General features: G+C 42.7%; 1 protein-coding gene and 1 pseudogene across 1 annotated transcript; one reads left to right on the plus strand and one right to left on the minus strand.

Annotated features, from left to right (window-relative positions):
- The first annotated feature begins 10,619 nt into the window (after positions 1-10,619).
- On the plus strand, positions 10,620-13,770 carry LOC123831236 (annotated as a pseudogene).
- A 1,298-nt stretch (positions 13,771-15,068) lies between these two features.
- Positions 15,069-23,836, minus strand: GPX7 (glutathione peroxidase 7). The gene is made up of 3 exons (XM_045858062.1): positions 23,651-23,836; positions 17,341-17,602; positions 15,069-15,846 (listed from the first exon to the last, which is right to left on the minus strand). Exons 1-3 carry the CDS (start codon positions 23,783-23,785, stop codon positions 15,683-15,685), a joined length of 561 nt encoding a protein of 186 aa, XP_045714018.1. The 5' UTR covers positions 23,786-23,836; the 3' UTR covers positions 15,069-15,682.
- Positions 23,837-24,398: the final 562 nt, after the last annotated feature.

Below are 24,398 nucleotides of genomic sequence, written 5' to 3' on the forward strand. Positions count from 1 at the left end.
GTGGTGGGAGTGGACAGCGGGGGGGGGGGGCGGGGAGGAGGAGGGAGCGGGCGTCCAAGCGCGGGCGCAGGGGGTTGGGGGCCACTCCGTGGAGCTGTGAGCGGGGAGCTGCCCCGAGAGCTGTCGGGGGCGGGACCGTCCCTGTAGGCACTGCCCTCACCGGCCCTACTGCATTCTCAGGGTTTGCACAGAGAGTGCTGGATGCTCAGAGGGACAACGCATGTCCAGGGTGGCAGGGCGGGAAGAGAAGCGTGGATTCCACGTCTTGTTTGAGCACCGCCTGGTGCGAGTAACTGTGCTGGACCCTGGGAATCTCAGGTCAGTGTCAGGCGAGTGCAGGACGCCAGCAGGCGACCATACTAGCCAGCAGGGCCAGCATGGGATGATTAACCTTACCAACAACCCAGAGGAGGAGGGGTTTTCAAAAGCATTTTATAAATGAGTGCTAAGGGTCAGAGAGAAGTCGTTTTCCCCTGGCCCTCAGGCCCATGGGATTTTAACCAGGGTTTGCCTCGTTTTCAAGGCCTTGCTCTCACAGTGCATCTTCACCAGTGAACTTTTATATTTAAATTACATTTTATTGATTATGCTATTACAGTTGTCCTGATTTTTCCCCTTTGACCCCTCTATCCAGCACCCCCCCCCCCTCAGGCAATCCCCACACCATTGTTCATGTCCACGGGTCATGCATCTAAGTTCTTTGGCTACTCCTTTCCTATACTGTACTTGCATCCCCATGGTTATTCTGTACCTACTTATTTGTATTTCTTAATCCCCTCATCTCTTCATGCATTCCCCCACACTCCCTTCCCATCTTCTTACCATCAAAATGCTCTCTGTATCCATGATTCTGTCTCTATTCTTGTTTGCTTAGTTTGTTTTTTAGATTCAATTGTTGATAGATTTGTAATTTTTGCCATTTTATTGTTTATAGTTTTGATCTTCTTTTTATTAAATAAGTCTCTTTAACATTTAACCATAATAATGGTTTGGTGAAGATGAATTCCTTTTAGTTTTTTCTTGTCTGGGAAGCTCTTTATCTGTCCTTTGATTCTAAATGATAGCTTTGCTGGGTAGAACAATCTTGGCTGTAGGTCCCTACTTTTCATCACTTTGAATATTTCTTGCCAGTCCTTCTAGCCTGCAAAGTTTTTTTTTTGTTTGTTTGTTTGTCTTTTGAGAAATCAGCTGACAGTCTTATGGGAACTCCCCACTAGGTAACTAACTTCTTTTCTCTTGCTGCTTTTAAGATTCTTTATTTATATTTAACCTTCGTCATTTTAATTATGACGTGTCTTCAAGTGGGCCTCTTTGCATCCTCTTGTTTGGGACTTTCTATGCTTCCTGGACTTGCATGTCTAGTTCCTTCACCAAATTAGGGAAGTTTCCTTTAATTTTTTCAAGTAGATTTCCAATTTCTTGCTCTTTCTCTTCTCCCTCTGGCACCCCTATGACGCAAATATTGGACCTCTTGAAGTTGTCCCAGATACTGCTTATACGATCCTCATTTTTTTTGGACTCTCTTTTCTTCATTTTGTTCTGACTGGTTGTTTCTTTCTTCCTTATGTTACAAATTATTGATTTGATTCTCGACTTCATCAACTCTACTGTTGTTTCCCTGTAAATTGTTCTTTATTTCAATTAGTGTATTCTTTGTTTCTGACTGGATCTTTTTTATGCTGTTGAGGTCCTCAATGAGTTCCTTGAACATCCTTATAACCAGTGTTTTGAACTCTGCTTCTGATAGATTGCTTATCTCCATTTCATTTAGTTCTTTTTCTGGAGTTTTGATCTGTTCTTTCATTTGGGCAGTGATTTGTTGTCTTCTCATTTTGGCAGCCTCTCTGTGTTTGTTTCTGTGTATTAATTAGATAGAGATGCTTTGACTCTCTGTCTTGATAGTGTGGCTTAATGTAGTAGGTGTCCTGTAGGGCCAGTGACACAGCCTTCTCTACCTATCTCCCAAACTGAATAGTTGACGTGTGCCCTTTGTGTGGGCCCCATTATACCCTCCTCTTGTAGTTGAGCCTTGGTTGCTATTGGCAGGTCAATGGGAGGGATTTATCCAGGCCAATCAGCTAGCTGCAAGGATTGGTTGTAACCACTGACCACCAACCTCCACCCTCTGTGGAGGATCAGCTGTGCAGGGGCAGGGTGGTGATGCTCCTATGTGGTCTGTAGCTGTCCACTGGGTGTGCTGGCCCTGGAGTTTCCCAGATGGTGCAGGCTGGGTAGTGTACTCTAATGAAGGTGCATTTTGGCCTCTGTATTTATCAGATAGAGAGTAAAGAGGAGTGGTAGAATCTTGTGGAAAGGAGAGAGTGCTCCTGGGGACATGGGATTCAACTGGGAAGTAGATAGCACTCTACTGTGGCTTTTTAGTAAAATTGGGAAGCTGCCAACAGTTTCTGAAGTCCTTTACCAGCCAAGAATTAATCTGTTCCTCCCAACAAGCCTGTGGGTGAGCCAAGCTAGGATGATTATGTCCCTGAGAGACCTACAAAGCTCAATGTCACACAGGAATCTATGGTCCAGGCAGGACTGGTACCCATGTCCGTCTAGCCAAGGATCCTCTTTGACAGTCTGATGAAGACTACGGACCACTATTCAGAAGAATACTTTTTTAACTACAAAGAGTAAATTACTTTGGAATACAAGGGGTATCAATTATATACAATCAAATAAAAATATTTCTTTTGTGATTTAGTTCTTTTTAAACACCTTAAATAACAAGATCTAGAATAGGTTCACTGGTCTGATAACCTGTTGTAATTTCGAGGTGGTGAATGAGTATTTCAAGACATCACTATTGTAATGCAATGTGGAAATATCTATGATTTCTACTGGTGCCAAAATCACTACTGTGATTTGTTGCTTATATGCATGATAGAAGGAAATGCTAAATTTCAGTCAGATGTTAGTGAAAATCCAAGTTCATGCTTCCCCTCCTCTCACTGTGATCTCTATCCATGCACCCCTTTGGGCTCTGTGGAATCTATGCTAAAATCATCTACCTCTTCTGGTCTAGCTACTATTCCAATGCTTCATCACATGCATCACACTTCTCCCTGCAGACACTTATTGCAGACCTATTATGTGCCACACAGTTTCCCATCTTGTATGTCATATAGTCCTTGAAAACTTCCTTTTGGGTAGGTGTTATTCTTACCATTTTGCAGACAAGGTAACTGAGACTGGTGGAGGTTAAGTGATGTTTACTCAAAGTCGCACAGCCAGTAGCTGAAATCAGAGTCCTGTACCACCCACTCCTACCTCCCCAGCTGAGGTTGGGCGCCAGAGTCTCTAACACCAGAAGGAAAGAAAAGTATAAGAGAAGGATAAGCAAGGAGAATTCATACTCATGGAGGACACATTGCGAAGTAGAGATTTGTGCTGTGCTTTTCATTATCTCTTTTAGTCCTCACAACCCTATGCAATGTAACTCTCTCTATTAAAAAATAAGTAAATAATACACATTCATTATAAAACAACAAATCAGAGAATACAGATAAACCAAAGAAAAAAATTTAAAAATCACCCATAATCTCTCCACACAGAAATATCTTACTAGTTTGATATGGAGTCTCCAAGATGCGCGCGCGCGCACACACACACACACACACACACACACACACACACACACAATTTCATACCTGCTTTACTGATAGGAAAGCTGGACCCAAAGAGGTGAAGTAACTAGCCCAAGGATGTGCCAGTCATAAGTTCCAGTCACCTGTGGTTTGACCTTAGGCAGGTCACTTTCCCTCTCTGCATCAGGGCAGTAGGAAGAGCCAAAGCCTGGCACTTGGAAAGCCAAAACTGAAACCCACTGAGCAGCCCTCAGAACAGTGCCTTCTACGCTAAGGTAGCCTGTCTTCTCAGGGAGGGTCGGGAAAGAAACAGCCACTCCCTGTGACTTTTGCTTATCTACATCCTTTCCACCCTTCAAGACCCAGCTTAAAGGAACCCTTCCAGCAGGAAGCCTTTCTGTGACGAATTATTCTTTCTTGGGCATTCTCTCAGGGCATTATTCTTTCTTGACGCATCTGCTGTCTTGATGGTACCTGTACCATTCACTGAGCACCTTCCGCATGCCATCATCTCACAGATACCACAGGACTCACCCTGTAGGTCAGAGGCTGTACCTGCTTCATCCTGGTTTCATGGCCCCGAGGCAAGGGCCTGGTTCTCAAGACAGGGCTGCTGCTTTGTGCTGCTTTGTTCCTTTGTGCAAAGTAGAAAAAAAGTGCCCCTTCCTCTGACCTGGTGTAGCTTTATGCAGAAGACAAGGCCTGTCTCCTGCTCTGGTCTTAACATGAGTCCATCACTTACATGTTATTAACCATTTTTCATGTTCACATTTCTTTTTCAGCCTGATATCATCCACTTATGGAATTTATTCCAAGGCTTCTGCACCCTGGAGTGAATGGCCCTCTCCTAGTATCAGTGTCGCAACCCTAAACCTCCCCTTTCCCTGCCAGAGTGTTACTGAAGTGCACGAAGCAGAGGATAGAGGGAAAGGCAAGGACTTGGTACCAGATTAGCCTAGATTCTAATTTCTACTTGGCAACTGATTGCTGGGACACTGTACTTCTCATTTAGCCTGATCTATAAAATAGAAGTTACAGTACTTATCTCATAAGGATGAGATATATGTATGTGAGCACTCAGTAAAGGTTACTCCTCTTCTTCCTTACACTTTGCTGAGAGCAAGGATTGTGTCTCATGCTAGGTTTACACATAAGAAAAGTGCAGCCTTTGTCTACAGAAGACTCTTTTTTAAAAAAAATTGAATTTGCTGGGGTGACATTGGTTAATAAAATTATTTAGGTTTCAAGTGCCCAGTTCTATAATACAAAATCTATATGTTGTATTGTGTATTCATCACCCCAAACCAAGTCTCCTTCCATCACCATTTATTCCCTCTTTACTCTCTTCTACCTCCCCCATCCCCCTTTCCCTCTGGTGATCACCATACTGTTGTCTGTCTATGAGTTGTTGTTTTTTTTTTCTTAATCCCTTCACCTTTTTCACCCAGACTCCCCAACCTCTACCCTCTTTTAGTCCAAGGTATCAATGAGTTTGTTTCTATTTTGCTTATTTTGTTAATTAGATTTCACATATAAGTGGAATCATAATCATATGGTATTTGTTGTTCTCTGACTGGCTTATTTCATTTAGCCCAATACTCTCCAGGTCCCTCCATGCTATTGCAAAAGGTAAGATTTCCTCCTTTTTCTATGGCTGTGTAGTATTCTGTCATACAAATGTACCATAGCTTTTTATCCACTCATCTACTGATCGGCACTTGGGCTGCTTCCAAATCTTGGCTATTGTAAATAATGCTGTAATGAACATAGGGGTGCATATATTCTTTTGAATCAGTGTTTTGGGTTTCTTCAGATATAGTCCCAGAAGTGGAATCGCTGGGTCATAAGGAAGTTTCATTTTTAATTTTTTGAAGTATTAACTCCATATTGCTTTCCACAATGGCTGCACCAATCTGCATTCCCACCAACGTTGCACAAGTGTTCCCTTTTTGTCACATGCTTGCCAACACTTGTTTTTGGTTGATTTATTGATAGCCTTTCTGACAAGTGTGAAGTGGTATCTCATTGTGGTTTTTTAAATCTTTGCATGAGGATACATTTATTGATTTTAGAGAGAGTAAGGAGGGAGAGAGACATCAATGTGAGAGAGAAACATCTATTGGTTGCCTCCTGTACGTGTCCTGACTGGGGATTGAATCCGCAGCTCAGGTATGTGTCGTGACTGGGAATTGAATCTGAAACTTTCTGGTACATGGGATGACACTCCAACCAACTAAGCCACACTGGCCAGGGTTCATTGTGGTTTTAATTTGCGTTTCTCTGATGATTAGTATGTGAGCATCTTTTCATATGTGTATTGGCCATCTGTATGTCCTCTTTGAAGCAGTGTCTATCTGGGTCCTTTGCCCATTTTTAAATTGGATTGTTTGTTGTTTTGGTGTTGAATTTTATGAGCTCTTTATTAACCTCTTATGAGATGTATCATTGGTGAATATGTTTTCCCATTCAGTGAGTTGTCTTTTCATTTTGTTGATGGTTTCCTTTGTTGTGAAAAAGATTTTCAGTTTGATGTCGTCTCATTTGTTTATTTTTTCTTTTGTTTCCCTTGCCCTAGAAGATACATCTGAAAAAGTATTGCTACAAAATATCTGAGATTTTACTGCCTATGTTTTATGGTTTTGAGTCTGACATAAGCTTTTAATCCATTTTGACTTATTCTTGTGTATAGGGTGAGAAGATGATATAGTTTGTTTTGTTTTGTTTTGTTTTGTTTTTCACATATCTGTCCAATTTTCCTAACACCATTTATTAAATAGACTATCATTACCCCATTGTACAGTATGTTGGTTTTTTTTTGCCTCCTTTGTCAAATAGTAATTGGCCATAAGGCATGGGATTTATTTCTGGACTCTCTATATTCTGTTCCATTGATCTATATGTCAGTTTTTATGTGAGTACCATACTGTTTTGATTACTATGACGTGATATAGTTTGATATCAGGTAGTGTGATTCTGTAACTGAATGCAGGTCTGGCTGCCTGCAGCTACAAAAGCCAATACTCAAGAGGCAGGTACTGATTTAAGGAAAGTGGTTTCTTCAGATGCCGGCCACCTGAAAAATGGGGGACTCCTGTCTCAAAGCCCATCCCCTGGGAAGTGGGGGAACTCTTGTCTCATCTCAAAGTCCATCTGCCTGGGAAGATAGGGGACTCATATCCCAAAGCCCATCTCCACCTCTCAGTGGAAACAGAGGTTTTTACGAAGAGGGAGAGGGGAACAGAGCAAAGAGATCAAGGGAGGGGGTTGTAAAGTTCTCTACATGCAAACTAGCACACTCCATTCTGATAAGGCAAGTGAGGGTCTGGTGTGCATCATCCTGGTTTAGTCATCCTGGCTTTAAGAAAAAGAGGAAGACCAAAACTATGAGCAATAAAATGGCAAAAAATTACAAATCTATCAACAATTGAATCTAAAAAACAAACTAAGCAAACAAGAACAGGGATAGAGTCATGCATACAGAGAGCATTTTGATGGTTGCCAGATGGGAAGGGAGTGTGGGGGAATTTGTGAAGAGGTGAGGGGACTAAGAAGTACAAATAAGTACTTACAGGATAGCCATGGGATGTAAAGTGCAACACAGGAAATGGTGTAGCCAAAGAACAAATATGTATGACCCCTGGACGTGAACAATGGTGTAGGGATTGCCTGAGGGAGAGGGTGGTGCTGGGTCAGGTGGGGCAAAGGGGGAAAATCAGGACAACTGTAATAGAATAATCAATAAAATATAGTTAAAATAAATAAAAACAATTGCTGTGGCTATTTGAGGTTTTTTGGTTCCATATAAAATTCTGGAATATTTGTTCTAGTTCTGTGAAGTATGCCATTGGTAGCTTGACAGGAATTGCGCTGAATCTATAGATTGCTGTTTGTAGTATGGACATTTTAATGATGTTAATTCTTCCTATCCGTGTTATGTTATATGCTTCCACTTATTTGTATCTTCTTCAGTTTCTTTTTTCAGTGTCTTATAATTTTCTGAATACAAGTCTTTACATCCTTGGTTAAATTTGTTCCTAGGTATTTTATTTTCTATTTTTATTTTTTGATGCAAGTGTAAATGGGATTATTTCCTTAGTTCCCCTTTCTGGTAGTTCATTATTGGTGTATAAAAATGCAGCTGACTTCTGGATATTTATTTTATATCCTCTACTCTACTGAATTTATTTATAAGTTCTAGTAGTTTTTTGGTGAAATCTTTAGGGTTCTCTGTACACAGTATCATGTCATTTGGTACAGAAGACTCTTAATGAACTTTGTCAGCCCATGACTAGGACTTTTTCTCTAGACTTTGGGCAAGCCTGTTCCCCTCTTGGCTTCAATATTCTGTCTTTTAAATGGTGACAGTAATACCTACATGACTACAAGAACTACTATTATTTACTGAATATTTACTGTTATTAGGCCCTGCAGTGCTTCGTGGGTGTACTGTCATTTAGTCATCACAATAGGACTATGAGGTAGGTACTATTGATATTTTGCAACAGAAGGAAGGAGTGAAAGAGAATATGGCAAACAAAGGAGGATGACACACAAAGACTTTGAATGACATTAAGGAACCAAGCCTTTATTCCAAAGACAAGGTTGGGGAGCACGTTGGAGCAGAGAGAAAATATGCTCGGATTGCTGTTTTGAACATCTTTCAACTTGTGATGTTGAGGATGGATTAGAGGAGGAGGTGGGGTCCAAGGAGATGAGCTAGAAGGATGATGAAGCCTGAGTTAGAATAATGGTAGCAGGTAGAAGAAAAGGGGAGAGCTTTGAAAGATGTTAGGATGTGGGTTAGAGATGACTATTTGTCCCTGCTCTCCCAACATCTTTCTCCTCTTCTTCTATGTTAATGGAAACCCCAGTTTTCATCTGGGCTCATGGCCATACAGAATAAAAACTTTATTTCTCAGTGATTCTTGTGTCTAAATGGCTATGTGACTAAATCTCCTTACCAGTATAAGGTGATGTAGTGCCCTTAAAGGAATAGGATGGAGGTAGTCAGCTATCTTGGATCATGCAGATGTTGGCAATATTCTAGGGATGGCAGAACTGTAGGCCTGGACCCCTGACTAATTCATGGAGCAGATAAAAGGTCCAACTTTTAGATAGGGCATAAAGAAATTTATACTTCATTTGAGACTGTGTTTACTTCGAGTTTTTGTTGTCGCTGCCCAGTCTCTATCCTGACACAAAGTGGTAAAAATCAGGTGAGGGCTAAGATGCAGGGATTCACAGAGATGTAGGGAGGAGAGGAAGCTGCAGAGGTTTTGTTATACCTAAGGCAGCATTTCTTGAATGCCTTTGACCACCTGCAATGTAATATTTCTGGGTGGGGCCCAGGAATTAAGCCAGCAGCTCCTTTGGCAATACCCTCCAGCAATCCCCAGGCTAGCCTTGCTGGAGCCAGGGCTCTGTCTGCTTTCCACAGGTGTCTCCACTGGTGACTAGCCCTCCAGGCAGACTCTAGAGCAGCTTACTTCTTTTATCAGTAGTTCAGGTCTGCTTCTGCCCTGGGGTTTATTTTGCCCTTAAGATTTGGGACTGAAAACAAGCTCTGTCACATGAGGTCAGTTCACTATTCTTTTTTTTTTAATATAAAGTTTATTAAATTTATTGCTGTGACATTGGCTGATAAAGTTATATAGGTTTCAAGGGTACAGTTCTATAATACATCATCTGTATTGTTGCAGTTTGTTCACCAGCATTTCTTATGTGCATTTCACAAGGTCCTGAATGAGCTGGTCCTTGCATACCTCTCACCAGGCAGCACTGGCTCCATGCAGTCCAGCATCTTCCTGCCTTAGGGTCTTTGCAAGAGGCACTACAAGTGCTTAGGACCTCCCCACTTCTTTCCCCCACTGACTGTTATTAAAATTTCAGCTCTCAGCTTAAATGTTGTTCCTCAGGGAAGACTTCTCTGAACTCTAGAGTAGGTCCATTGCCACTTTCATACATACTCATAGCTCCTTGTGCTTCTTCCCGGTGCATATCATAATTGTAATTATATAATATTACAATTTAATGTGTAACTGTTTGGTTAATGTTTGCCTTATCACTATTCTCTAAGCACCATGACAGCGGAGAACATGTGTTGTTTACTGATGTACCACTAGAACCTAGTGAAGAACCTGACACATAATCAGTGCTCCAGAAATACTTGTTAATGAATGAATGCCTCTTCCAACAATTTTCCAGGAAGTCCCCTCATAGTCACACTCTCCCTGCTCCACTCTCCAGACCAACTCAGAGAAGTAAATAAGCAGTTTGGATGGGACCTCCCTTTATCTGAGGACCTGGGACCAGTTGATGTTGAAAGAGAATGAATCATGGGGTAGGGAGTGTGGAAGGAGAGCTCAGCAAAAGACAAAGGCCTTTATCATATTTCCAGAAGTGACCTCCTCCCCACACTCCTAACTGGTGGTCTCTGACTTGCTAATCTACCCTGAACTAATGTAACTGAATGCAGGTCCAGCTGCTGATAAGGAAAGAGACTTATTCAGATGCCAGCAATCTGAGAAGATGTGGGCTCTTATCTCAAAGCCCATCTTAATGTGTCAGTGCTGGCAGAGGTTTTTATAGGGAGGGAGAGGGAAAGCAGAACAAAGAGATAAAGGGGAGGGGATTGAAAAGTTCTCTACCTGCAGACCAGCACAGTCTACTCCCCTAAGGCCCTCAAAACTGGTCAAGTGATGGTCTGGTGTGTGTCATCCTGGTTTTACAGTTGAAGGTCAGCAAATCTCCCCGAGTTGGGATGACTGAAGGTCAGAGTCTTTATCTTTTGTAGTTCCTAGGATTCTTATTCAAACGTACTACTGTAAGTCAGAGTTAGCATTTACAGAAACACGGTTAAAAGAATGGTGGGAAGGGTTACAACTCCCTACTGTTAGACTAATAGCAGATAGCTAAGGAATCAGTCATAAGACTTAAGGAGACAATTAAAATATAGATTAATAATTAAAATGGTTTGGGAAATAGCTGAACTACTATTGATGTAAGAACAGTCCAAACCTGTAGAGAATTTTTATGAGTTTATTTGAGCCAAACTGACAACATATGTGGGGGATCAAGATCTCATATGCTCTGGAGAGTAACAGTTTGCATTTTTTTTTTTATTCATTTGCAATTAATGAGGTATTTAAGGAAGATTACATGATGGTGGGAGAAAGCAAGGTAGGATAGGATTACTAGATTACGTGCTTTCTTAAGGGCGATTACACCTTTGAGGAATATTACTTCCAAGTTTCAAATATATGTTAACCTCCTGCAAGAACAATGGACAGAGTTTGCTTAAAAAACTTTCACTGAAGGAGTTATAGGCCTGGGGCATGACTACCCAGAATGTCCTGCCCTTTTTCTTCCACATTACTGAGTGTTAATATACAGCCTAATAAATAAAGTATTTAGCTTACAAGTAAAGTGTTAGAAGATAACTGAAGTGTTGGTAGAAAATGAAACATTAACTATTTGAGTGCCATCTGGTAACTGAGGGATTAATTTAAAACTGAGGTGTTAGTATTTACTGGTTAACCAATGACTAAGATAATAGTTGATAAGGATTTAAAGTAAGATTTTTCCTAGGGGACTCTTGCACATTAGAAGGGACAGAAGAAAGCTGATAATGTCAAAAGGAATGAAGGTCTAACTGAGATGGTAAAATTCTCAGCTGGACTCTAAACTTCTAGGGGAAACTGTTTGATCGTCTTTGGTTTTCAGATAGGATTTAGCCAGGGACAGCATGGAGCTATTGCTCAAAATGTTTGCCATCTAATTGCCTGTACTCTGATAAGGGTCAGGAACTGTGCTAAAGAGAGAGGAGAGAGGGTAGTTGCTTAAACAGTGGGGATAGAGTGTGGTGAGTGAGTGAGTGGTATGTGACAGGAAAGGCTTAGGGGGTTTGCAAAGGCTATGTGGGAGCGAGAGCAGGTGAGCTCTGCGTATGTTGAACTGAGATGCCCTCAGACATGTCAGTAGGCAAGTTGATATGAGTCCAAGACAGAGATCTCAGTCTAAGGTACAAATGGTGCTCAAAACCATAAGAAAAAAATGAGATAGCTGCAGAAGAGTGTATGGAGTGACAAGAGGGACCAACCTAAAACCTCAAGGAAGAACAATAGGGAAGGCGTGGGCAGAGGAAGAAACATCAACCAACACTGAGAAGGAAAGAGCACTCAGAGAAAGGGAGAAAACCAAGAGAAGAAAGACAGTGACATGAAAGCTAAGGGAAGAGAATGTGTCAGGGAGAAAGGTGTAGTCAGCAATGGCAGATGTGGCTGAGAGATCAAGAAAGATGAAGTCAGAGATGTGTCCACTGAGAATGCAGTTCGGGATGTCCATCCCAGAAATGTCCCTGATAGCTGGGCTTCATTGCATGTATGTGTATGCACACACACAAAGTATATACCAAGCTGGAGCGTGAGGCAGGGTGTGTAAGGGCACTCTGGAGGCCACCTCAGAAGGGCTGTGGTCAGCTCAAAGAGAGCCTTCATTTACTCTGGGCAGCTTTTGAGGACCATTAAGGGACACTTTGAGAACTATAAGCAGAGTTCAACCCTCTTGTGGTCCAGTGGGAAAACTGAAGACAGAAGACAGGAAATACCCATATTTTGCCATGTATAATGTGCACTTTTTTGCCCAGATTTTTGAGGGAAAAATAAGGGTGCATGTTATACATGGGTATAATGATTACATATCATGGGTATAATAATCCTGTGTATAATGCACACAAAAACATGGGTCACATTATACACAGCAAAATACCCACAGTATTCTCCCAATACCAGTAGTTTGCTCAGTCTGTGAGTCAGGGGCACAGCCTGAACCTGAATCTGAGTCTGCTTCTCCTGCAAGAGTGACCCTGGGAGAAGTAGACAAGAAATTCTTATTGGCCAATGAATTATCAATCAGTGACTCTGTCCATCACCTCAGTTTTTAGCTGCCTTTAAAAAATATTCATATTGCTCCTTTCCATCTGGCTGCAGCCATAAGGTAAGCCAAGATGGGTGCTTACAAGTACATCCAGGAACTATGGAGGAAGAAGCAGTCCAACGTGATGCGCTTCCTTCTCAGGGTGTGCTGCTGGCAGTACCGCCAGCTCTCTGCGCTCCACAGGGCCCCCCCGCCCCACCAGGCCCGATAAACCACGCAGGCTGGGCTACAAGGCCAAGCAAGGTTATGTCATATATCGGATTTGTGTGCGCTGTGGTGGCCACAAACTCCCTGTCCCTAAGGGTGAGACCTATGGCAAGCCTGTCCACCATGGGGTTAACCAGCTGAAGTTTGCCCGAAGTCTTCAATCTGTTGCTGAGGAGTGAGCTGGGCGCCACTGTGGGGCTCTGAGAGTCCTGAATTCTTACTGGGTTGGTGAAGATTCCACGTACAAATTCTTTGAGGTTATCCTCATTGATCTATTCCATAAGGCTATCAGAAGGAATCCTGACACCCAGTGGATCACCAAACCAGTCCACAAGCACAGGGAGATGCGAGGGCTGACATCTGCAGGATGCAAGAGCCGTGGCTTTGGAGAGGGCTATAAGTTGCACCACACTATTGGTGGTTCTTGCCCTGCAGCTTGGAGAAGGCACAATACCCTCCAGCTCCACTGTTACCACGAATACATGTCATGTTTGTAAAATTCTTACCTAATAAACAATTTAGGACAGTCATATCTGCTTAAAAGTGTTCTTTGATTTGTTAAAACTAGTCTGCAGATTGTTTCGTGAATGCATTGTCAAATTATGAAAGTTAAAGTGCAATAATGTTTGAAGACTATAAATGATAGTGTATCTTGTTTGTTATAAGATGAACACTTGTTTTTGCTTTATCAGCAATTTTCAACACTTTTTCATCTGTGACACACCAAAATGTGTATTAGTTTTTTGCTGGTCTGATAAAAAAATTGGTGTAATTTTTGATTTATGCATATCTGATGTCTATTGTTTTGGCTGTTGTCATTTTTTATTTGACAGTCTAAGGGGAAAGAGGTCAGTGCCCCTGACTAAATAATCGGGTATTGCATGTTTTAAAAATTCTTGCATCACACCAGTGTGCCATGGCACACCAGTTGAAAATCGCTACTTTTTCTTGTTAGGGAGTTTTCTATGTCAGTGTTTAAAATCTGTTTGGTATGATAGGTGTAAAATAAACTCTGTGAAAAAGGAGTACAGAAAAAAAATTCATATAAAAGTGAAATATACATTTTACATACAAAATTCAAACATCACAACAATACTTAACAAAGAAAGTGAGTGACTCCTGTTATCCCACCTCACCCGCAACCACCATTCACATTTTGGTCTATATTCCCTCCCCCTTCTCTCCTTCTCACTTAACATTGTAATTTTCTTTTATCCTCAAAGGAGGACATGCTTATTGATTTTAGAGAGGGGAAAGGAGGGAGAGGGAGGGGGAGAGAAATATTGATATCACAGGGAAATATCGATCAGCTGCCTTGTACGTGCTTCGACTGGGGGCTGCACCTGCAGCCCAGACATGTGCCCTGACCAGGATCTGAGGCCTTTCGGTTTTTGGGACAATGCTCCAACCACCTGAGCCACAACAACCAGGGCTCACTATAAATTTTTAATTAAAATATTATTCTTTATACTGGATTTTTTTGTGTGTGTGCATAGGTTCATTCTGTTGTACAGCTTACCCTTTTTTCACTTTTGGACAACTTTCTATGATAGCATATAGAAATTTAATTCATTAATTTAATAACTATATTAGTGTATCATTTGGATTTGTACCATAATTTATTAGTAGACCGTAAGTTGGTAATAAATTATGTTGATGGACACAAGGATTACATCCAATTTTCACTATTATGAACAGTGTATACATATATTATTGTACATATATATTTGCACAATTTGGGAGTCTTCTAATAGAAATAATGGATCAAAGGGTATGAACACTTTGTTTTTAAAGATGTTGCCAAATCACCCTCCAAAAACTTGTGCCTGTTTATTGTCCCAACAATAGTTTATACAAATGCCTATTTTCCCACATCCTTACCAACAATGGGTATTATCATTTTTAAAATCTTTCCAACTTGATGCCCTGGCCAATGTGGCTCAGTTGGTTGGAGCGCTGTCCTATAACTGAAGGGTTGAAGGTTCGATTCTAGGTCAAGGCACATACCTAGGTTGCAGGTTTGGTCCCTAGTTCTGGCACGTCAAATCCACAGTCCAGTGCACTCCAGAGGCAATCTATCAGTGCTTCTCTCTTTCATCGATGTTTCTCTCTCTTGCTTCCTCTCTCTAAAAGCAATGAAAAAATGTCCTTGGGTGAAGATAAAAAAAATTTAAAATCTTTCAAACTTGAATGAAGCCAGCTATCTTTTCATATCCTTATTATCCATCCATATTCTGTGAATTATCTATTCATATCTTTTGTGTCTTCATTATTGTCGTGTACTTTTGGTCAGGGAACTTTCAGTGAGTCATAATGATCAGCCCAATACAAAAAGGCTTGAGGGGTACATTTTCATTTTATCACGTCATCCTGCATTGTCTTACAATGAATTTACATTCCTTTGGTAATTAAAAATAATAATACAAAAGAAAACAACAACAATAAATGTTTGACCATTCTCATTGGCTGGGAATCCATGTTGGGTGCAAGTTTTCATTGATCACATTATTTTTTTTGTTTATATGCAGAAAACATTTATTGAGTGTCTCCTATTGGGATGACACTGTCCTAGGCACGCTCATAGGTCTTTCATTAATCCTCACAACAGCCCTGTGAGGTAGGAATCAGCCCTGTTTCATAGAGTTCTTAATAGGTGGGAGATTGTTGCTTGATACACTTCTATTTGCCACATGTTTTCATGGGCTAGAAGTTCTTATTGGCTGGTGATTCATTGGTCAAGGGCTCTCACTGGCCCGGAGTTCCTATAGGTTGCTCTAAGACTCAAATCATCAAAATGCTAGAATTCCCCCCTCACAGGAGTGATGGCATAGGTGAGATATGTATGGGTGAAGGAGAGCCATCGTCTCCCTCTGAAGCACCATTTGAGTTTGCTTTGGTCACCAAAAAGCAAGGTAGGGGGGAAGGGGACAGTAGGTGAGGAGGGAAAGTGGTTATAAGTCTTCTCGCTTCTTCAGGATGAGCTTCCTCACAAGTGCTGTGATCTGGGGTCTGATCTCCTCCACTGACACAGTTGGGTCCCAAGCCCCTACCACCTTTCCATCTGGGGCCACAAGGTACTTCCAGAAATTCCAAGTGGGTTCCTTTCCAGAAGTTTCTAGAGAAAAAGGAAGAAGGAGAGCAAAGTGTGCTTCCCTGTGTACTGTCCCCTGGAATTCCACTGTTAGTGTCCATTCGTTCCTTGAGGCAAACCATTTAAATCAGAGGGGGGTAGGACTCAGGCATCAGTATTTTTCAAAAGCTCTCAGGTCGATTCTAATGTGGTGCCAAGGTTAAGAACTACTGCTCTAGGATTCTGTGAAGTGCTTGCCAAAGCAGTATCAGATCGTCCTTTACTAATGAACTCAAACGACTGAATAGTCCACACTGTACTCCCTAATGTAATCTAAATGGTTTTCAAATGTTAGTTCATGGACTGGTTGCATCTAAATCATGGTGGTGGTGGTGGTGGTGAGGGGTGCTTAAAATAAACAGATTCTTGGGCCCTGCTTCAGTAGGTTTCAGGCTAATGCATTTTTAAAAAAAGATTGTATTTATTTATCTTTAGAGAGCGGAGAAGGAAGAGGAGAAAGAGAGGGAGAGAAAAATCAATGTGTGGTTCCCTCTGGTGTGCCCCATACTGGGGACCTGGCCTGCAACCCAGGCATGTGCCCTAAATGGGAATTGAACCCAGGACCCTTTGGTTCGTAGGCTGGCACTCAATCCACTGAGCTACACTAGCCAGGGCAGCATAATACATCAAGAGATCCCCAGGTACTTCCAAAGCAGGATCAGCTTTGATCTATAACTATGGTAACTAGGAAGGAACTAATAAAAAGACACAGGAAGAGAAAAAGCAAATATTAACATTGACCTGCAGAGCAAAATTCCAACTTGCCTTTGTAAGGGAAATTTTGTTTGCTACACTGTTGTTTCTCATTTACTTCTCCAGGTAAATGGGTGGATGGGGGTGGCAAGGGATTTGAAGGCAACCACAAGCAGGGAGTAGAAGGCAAAAAAGGAGTCCCCAAAGGAGGAGACAGGCCCCAGGGAAGAAACAGGGCCATAATGACAAGTGTGGCCTGTGACCCCACTTTGTGGCTCTGAAGCTTGGGGGCTGGAGAAGGGATCTATTTCTAAATATTGAGATTATTGGGATCTGCTTTTTTAGCTCAGGTTTCTCTCCTGTGGCCTATAGACTTTGACTCTGACTCAGGATAGGAGATGCCTATCAGCTTCTCTGGGCACATGGCATCCCCTCCCTGTCTGCACTGTAGTCTCTTCATCCTGAGTCCAACTATTCACAATTGACTAAAATCTTAGGGTCCAGTCTCCTTCCAGGAGTCCCTACCTATGCAAAGGATTTTAAAGATGTCTTCAAGAGTAACTCTGGGGAAGAACTTAAAAGCAGCAGGGTGAAGATATTCTTTAGGCAGGAATACCCTTCAGTACATCCTCAAAAATTAGTGCTGGAATAGACCATCAATACATCTTAGCGCGGGGCTGGTTGGGAAAGGGTCCCAGGTCACCCAGGCAGCCAGTGGCTTCTGCTTTCCAGGAAGCCATGGCCTCAGCCAGCTGAGGGAAGGTAAGGGGAAGGATTTGCACTCACCGGTCAGGTACTTGAAGGCAGGGTGTGCACCAGTGCCAGTCACTGCAACCTTGCTAAACATGGGGAAAGAGACACTGTAGGTGCGGCGGGCAAAAGTCTCGATCTCCCTGTTGCTGTCAGGCTCCTGTTGGCCAAACTGGTTGCAGGGGAAGGCAAGCACATTGAAGTGGTGGGGCCCCAGGTCCCGCTGCAGCTGCTGCAGGGCCCGGTAGTGCTGGTCTGTGAAGCCACACTCACTGGCCACATTCACTACCAGGGACACCTGTGTGACAAAAACAAAAATCCAGACATGCACAACCCAGTCAACAGGCATGTACTTGTACATGCCTAGATATATATGCCCACATGTGTGACTGCCCCCCAGCAATTAATACTCTCTCCTACATACAAGATCACAATGTACACATGTAAATGTGAGTGCAATGATCTCATATATACACAAACACATGCACACAGGCACAAATGCAATCAGACACACAGGGCTTATACATATGTATGCATACACATGCATGAACACTCATGAGAATAAGCATACAGCGTTCACAAATGGGTATGCATATGCCCCATGGTACAAAGATACATTAGCACACATCACACATATCTACAAACACACAGCACAATCACTGAGAGGCATACACATGGCAGAGTCACATCAAGAAGTGATGTGGGGGAGTAGGAAGGTAGACCTGGTTCAATTTCTGGCCCATCACTGTAGTTGCCTCTACATGTGTCAGTCTTCCTTCTAGAATTAAGCCCACTGGGGACAGGAGCTATGTCCACTTCACTCCAGGGGCTGATGTATGGAAAAGTCTCAGAAAGTGCCTGCTAAATGAAAAAGTAAGTGTGCACACATACACAATCACCTGCGTGGGTACATAGACAGACATGGGCTTTCTTGATAAAAGGACCCCATGGTCCCCAGGGCAATCCCGTTTTGTCCTGCTCCCTCCTGCAAACAATACTACTTTCTTCTATCACTAGACTCACCCTTCAATTTATTATAGCCTTATAATAACTTAATTTATACAAATTTATTTATAAATTTATTTAGTGCCTTTAGGTAAATAAAGGCAGGAATCCTTTAGGATGATAAATATAAAGATGGGTGATGGAACTTCGATTACAATACTGCAATTAGAATTCTGGCACCAATGCTATCTTTTTGGCTTCTATTTATATATTATTAAGAATTTTAAATCCTATTTTGTGTCTGGGCTGCCCAGCCTTATCTCTCTGGCCACCTTTTTAGAAGAGCCAGGATTATACTGGCTGGCTCCCTAAAGAGGGCCATCGCCCAGGGGCAGCCTGGGACTCTGGACATGCACAGGCGCAAACTGCTCAGGTTAGATGTTTTGGGCTGGCTATTCTTTGTTGTGAGGGGGCTACTCTGTTCATTGTAGGACGTCTAGCAGCATCCCTGGCCTTTATCCACTAGATGCTTAGTCTTGACTATCAAAAATGTCTCCACACATTGCTAAATGTCCCCTGAGGAGCAAAATCACCCCCAGTTGAGAACCACTGGGCTACAGAATGAGAACCACTGAGCTGTAACTCCTTCACCCTGCCTCCATCAGATGAGAAACAACCCACTCCTTGGGGCCACAGGGTGGCAGAACAACCTCCCCCATTTGCATCAGCATATCATATGCCATGTTTGCCTGTGGTAGTAAGAAACTGGGATCCTTTTAAAAAAATATTTTATTGATTACGCTATTACAGTTGTCCCAATTTCCCCCCCTTTAACCCACTCCACCTAGTACCCTCATTCCCTCCAGTAATCCTCCCCCTTAGTTCATATCCATGGGTCGTGCATATGAGTTCTTTGACTACTCTTTTTCCTATACTGTTTTTAACATCCCCGTCTATTTTGTACCTGTCAATTTGTACTTCTTAATCCCTGCACCTTTCCCCCCATTCTACCTCTTCCCCCTCCCAATCTTCATATCTATGATTCTGTTCCTGTTCTGGTTGTTTGTTTAGTTTGTTTATTAAACTTAATTGTTGATAGTTGAATTTGTTGCCATTTTAATGTCCATAGATTTGATCTTCTTTTAATTATACAGCTCCCTTTAACATTTCATTTAATAATGGCTTGGTTATAATGGACTCCTTTAGTTTTGCCTTGTCTGGGAAGCACTTCATCTGCCCTTCAATTTAAACACTTCTTGCTAGTCCCTAACTAGCCTGCCAAGTTTCTTTTGAGAAATCAGCTGACAGTCTTATGGGAACTCCTTTGTAGGTAACTATCTGCTTTTTTCTTGCTCCTTTTAAGATTCTCTCTTTAGCTCTGGCTGGTGTGGCTCAGTGGATTGAGTATAAGCCTACAAACCAAAAGGTTGCTGGTTTGATTCCTAGTCAGGACACATGCCTGGGTTGAAGGCCGCATGTAAGAGGCAACCAGTTGATGTATCTAACACATTGATGTTTCTCTTCCTCTCTTTCTCTCTCCTTGAGCTACTCTTTAAAAATAAATAAAATTTATTTACCTACTCTCTAACAATAAATAAATAAATAAATACCTCTCTCTTTATCTTTAACCTTGGGCATTTTAATTATGATGTGTCTTTGTGTGGTTCTCTTGGGGTCCAACTTGTTTGGGACTCTGTGTGCTTCCTGGACTTGTATGTCTATTCCTTCACCAAATTAGGAAAGTTTTCCTTCATTATTTTTTTTAAGTAAGTTTTCAATTTCTTGCTCTTCCTCTTCTCCTTCTGGCACCCCAATGATTTGGATGTTGGTACATTTGAAGATGTACCAGAGGCTCCTTAGCCTACTCTCGTTTCTTTTTTTATTATTATTATTTCTTCTTGTTGTTCTGATTGAATGCTTTTTTGCTTCCTTATGTTCCAAATAACTGATTTGATTCTCAGCCTCATCCCCTCCATTGTTGGTTCCCCGTATATATATATTTTTATTTCATTTTTGTCTGGGTCTTTTTTTTTTAATTCTGTTGAAGTACCCAGTGAGCTCCTGGAGCATCCTGATAACCACTGTTTTGAATTGTGCACTTGATAGGTTGCTATCTCCATTTCATTTAGTTCTTTTTTTGGAGTTTTGTTCTGTTCTTTCATTTAGGCCATATTTCTTTGTCTCCTCAATTTGGCAGCTTTCCTGTGTTTGTTTCTGTGTATTAGGTACAGCTGCTTTGACTTCCAGTGTGAGCAGCATGGCCTATCTGGATGAATGTGGCTTCTTTAAATCTTTGGTTGTTAGACTTCCATAAAGCTTGATTTTCTGATGAATCTGGCTGATATTTGTTTTATAGTCTAGTTGTAACTTTTGCTGTAATTGTGCAAGGAGGTAAAGCATATTTACCTATGCTCCCCTCTTAACCCGAAGTCCTGAAACTGGGATCCTTAACTTCCTTCCCTAGTCAGGGGTCTTCCACTTTCTTTTCTGCTGGATCCCTGGGCATTGACTGCACTGAAAATTATTTATTTTTATCCTGCAACTTGTGTGTCTTCCCACTCTTTTGGAAGGAAGGAAATCCTACTTCTAGTACCATGCCTGAAACCAAAAAGTTTATCCTTCAAGTGACCCAAACAGACAGACGTATCCAAATACACTAGTTAATTTGTAGCAAGCAAACAAACATATCATTCACACATACACACACATGCACACACACTACACTCAGGGCTACATGTACATAATCTCATGCTGCAGGCAAGCACTTTCCCAAATGGTCACCGATTCATGCAAACTCATAGTCTAAATGACTGTCTTCCCAGTTGGCCTGAGGGCATAAATCATAGTCTTTTTCATGGCTATATCTCTACAACTGGACCCAGTGCCAAGTATGCAGTGGGAACTAGAACCAGTAAATTTTTTTTCAATTAAAAAAATTGCCATGAAATATACATAATGAGTCAGTAACTATGTGCAGGTGAATAAATAAGCATATTGCCCAAGGGGCAGACCTAGATTGGGGTTAACTCAGCATCATTTACATGCAGGGGTGTTCAACTTTTTGGCATCTTTGGGCCATAATGGAAGAAGAGTTGTCTTGGGCCACACATTAAATACATTATGACACATAATCACGCAAAAAATCTCATAATGTTTTAAGTAAATTTATGATTTTGTGTTAAGCCACATACATAGCCATCCTGGGACACATGCAGCCTGCAGGCCGCAGGATGGACACCCCAGTTTTATAGCTTTCCTGGACTGACTATTGCTGGTTTCCCTCCAAACGTGGGGTTCAAGGGCATGGGCTCTGGAGCTGGACTTGGACTGCCTGGATTCAAATTCTAACTCTTAACACTTAGCAGCTGTGGGACATTTTTTTTCCAATTTCTTTCCGATTGATTTTTTGGCCTCTTGCTCCTGTGCATTTACCAATGATCTAGAGTTTTAAAACACTCAGAGTTCTGGAATTATTCTCTGGGTCATTTTTCTCCAGGATTTCTATTCCTCACATCCTGGATGCCTTATTTCTGAAAACAAATAGACTTTGTTCTATTCTTGTCATAGCACTTATTACTACTAGGAAATACCTTATTTATTTTTCTGTTCCTTTTTAATTTTCTCTCTCCTCTTCATTTTATATAAGCTTTATTAAAGTGGAAACTTATCTATAGTCATACCTTGGTACTTGCTGGCTTCAAAACTCGTCAAAACCAGTACTCATTGCATTTTGAATGAGAAAAAAAATGTTTCAGCACTTGGTGCTTGCTCAGGACTTGTTGCACGTGCTAGAACTTGTATGAGTTACAATGCCATCCGCAAGAGAAAATGCTTCATCACTCCTCACTTACTTGCTCAGTACTCATTGGTTTCGGCATTTTTGGGACTCATCACAAAGAGGACCGAGGTACCACTGAATTTTGTTCACCGCTGAATCCTCAGGACTGGCCTAGTACTTGGTATACACAAGGTGCTCCATACAAAATAGTGAATTAATAAGTATCAGAGCTGGTCAAGTGGTAAACCTGGAGTTCTGTAGCCCACTGCACTAGAAGGAAGGAAAGGCCTGATGGGAACGGGCCCTGCTCTTACTGGCTCTTTGCTCTGAGTTCTGGACACAGCTCCTGCTGGGGCCCACCAAACACAGGCACAGAGCACTCTATCAAGTGCTGCCACACTGTCTCTCATTTGAAACTCACAATACCTTGGGGAGGAAATGAGGACAAGGATTACTTTCCCCAGAATGTAGAGGTTTAGAGAGCACTTTCTTCACTAAAATGGCCTTGCTCCCGAGAGAAGAATGCTGACATCCATTTTTATGTGGTCCATCTGAATCTGGACAATGGGCCCACCTGTCTAGTAGAGACCACTTCCTCGCCCTTCCCATACCACAGCCTCACTTGAGAAGAGAACTTGGAGGGCTCTTCATTCCACACAGTGCAATATCTAGGTGTCTCTGAATGTAGTGTTCAAGGCCCCTCTTAGTGTCTCCGGACCCTCTTCAACCTCAACGTCCACCACTCTCAGACTCAAGCGTTACACTCCTCAAGCACAACTGCTTGAAGTCCCGGCCACCACCACCTCTCCATCAGGTTCCTTGCTGTTTACTATGGAGCCTTGACTCAGACAGTTCTCTGCCCCAAATGCTCTTGGTCTTCCTAAAGCTCACTCTTATTCAAAGATTCACCACACACTTCCACTCCAAACACCTCTATGAGCTGAGATGCCCTCTTGGTAAGGAGGCAGCAGTTAACTTGGATGACTCGTATCTCCTGAGCTGTCATCTTAGGAGCTTGCCTAGAGCAGATCAAGGGTGGATGAATGGTTTTCCTCCCGGCTCTGTGCTTTCTACCGTTGTGTGACCTTGTACAAATACCTCCCCTCTTCTGGCCTCAGTGTCCTCCCTGGAGGGTGATCTGAGTAAGGTACCCACACACTCCCTCTGCACTGCACATTTATTTCCACAATGTTCTCGTTGAACTTACTATCATCAACTTCCTGAGTTGCAGACAGGGAAAGTGGGGATAGGAGAGACAAAGACCGCAGGATGCTAGGGTTACTTTTTCCACCCTTGCTGTGACACAGGCTCTACGGGGGCAGCCAGCCTCTGAGAGAGGCCCAGACCCACTGCCCAAAGTCTCCGGCAGTGAAATCAGAGCTGGCTGCGAGAGTTTCAGGTTTCACTGTGCCTCAGGGCCGCGCCACGTAGTCACGGGACCAACTGGAGCAGGATCTGGGGGAGCTGCGCTCTGGAGGGAATGCCCGCGTGGCGGTGGGGAGACATTGCTGTGTTGTTGGGCAGCTGGAGACCCCTAGAAACAACAGCCTGCAGTTCCCAGCAGCGGGGCGCCCCCATCAGGCCCCGCCCAGGCGGCGCCGAGGCCGCGCTGTGTACACTCACCGAGCCACGGTACTTCTCTAGGGACACCAACTTGCCCCGGATGTTAACAGCCTTGAAGTCGTAGAAGTCCTGCTCTCTCTGTGTGCAGGCCACGGCTGCTAGAAGCAGCCACGCTGCAACCAGTGCAGCCACCATGACTCGCTTCTGGGGTGGCTGCGTAGCGAGGGCAAAAACAAGGGGGTGGGTAACCCAGCGTGGGGGGCGGGAGGAGGCGGCTCTGGCGCCACCCGGCCAGCTAGGCAGGACGCGCCCCCTTCTCGTTTTCCTCCCTGAGCGAGCAGTGGAGAGTCAGACTCGGGACCTCAGTTTCTTCATCATTACTAAGCGAGCATTGGGTCCAGCGCTGCGCCCTCCTGGAGGGCAAAACCAGGATTCCAAGATTCTGACCATTAAGACCATCGAGAATGTAGTTCAGCAAGGCTCTCTCTTTGCCTTGTTCTGGGATGCAGTGACTTGGTAAGGAAAGGAGGCAAAAATCTGGAACTGAGATCTAGCTTGTAAATTAGTGCATTGGCCTTAGGCTTGTCACACCACCTTTCTCTCAGCCTCAGTTTCTCTATCTGTTCAGTGAGGCTAGCCTTCTTGCCGCAGGTAGGCAGTACAGAATGGGACTAATAGAAATATGGATGTGAAACACTTTGTCAGCTGAATGGTGTCTATAAACTTGAGGTGAATGAATGAATGGTTCCTGAAAGGTATGGCAGGTAGAAGGGGAAGAAATGCTGGATGGCCTGTTGCACATTGGGGT

This window comes from Phyllostomus hastatus, unplaced genomic scaffold, assembly GCF_019186645.2.
Source record: "Phyllostomus hastatus isolate PE091 unplaced genomic scaffold, TTU_PhHast_1.1 phas_contig_147, whole genome shotgun sequence".
Lineage (NCBI taxonomy): Eukaryota > Metazoa > Chordata > Mammalia > Chiroptera > Phyllostomidae > Phyllostomus > Phyllostomus hastatus.

Bases quoted from the DNA above. Each gene is read 5' to 3' on its own strand.
- GPX7 (XM_045858062.1), bottom strand. From the start codon at position 23,785: ATGGTGGCTGCACTGGTTGCAGCGTGGCTGCTTCTAGCAGCCGTGGCC. The intron at 17,603-23,650 runs GTGAGTGTACAC...TTTGTCACACAG, and splicing joins TAGAGAAGTACCGTGGCTCG to GTGTCCCTGGTAGTGAATGT. The intron at 15,847-17,340 runs GTGAGTGCAAAT...CTTTTTCTCTAG, and splicing joins TGCCTTCAAGTACCTGACCG to AAACTTCTGGAAAGGAACCC.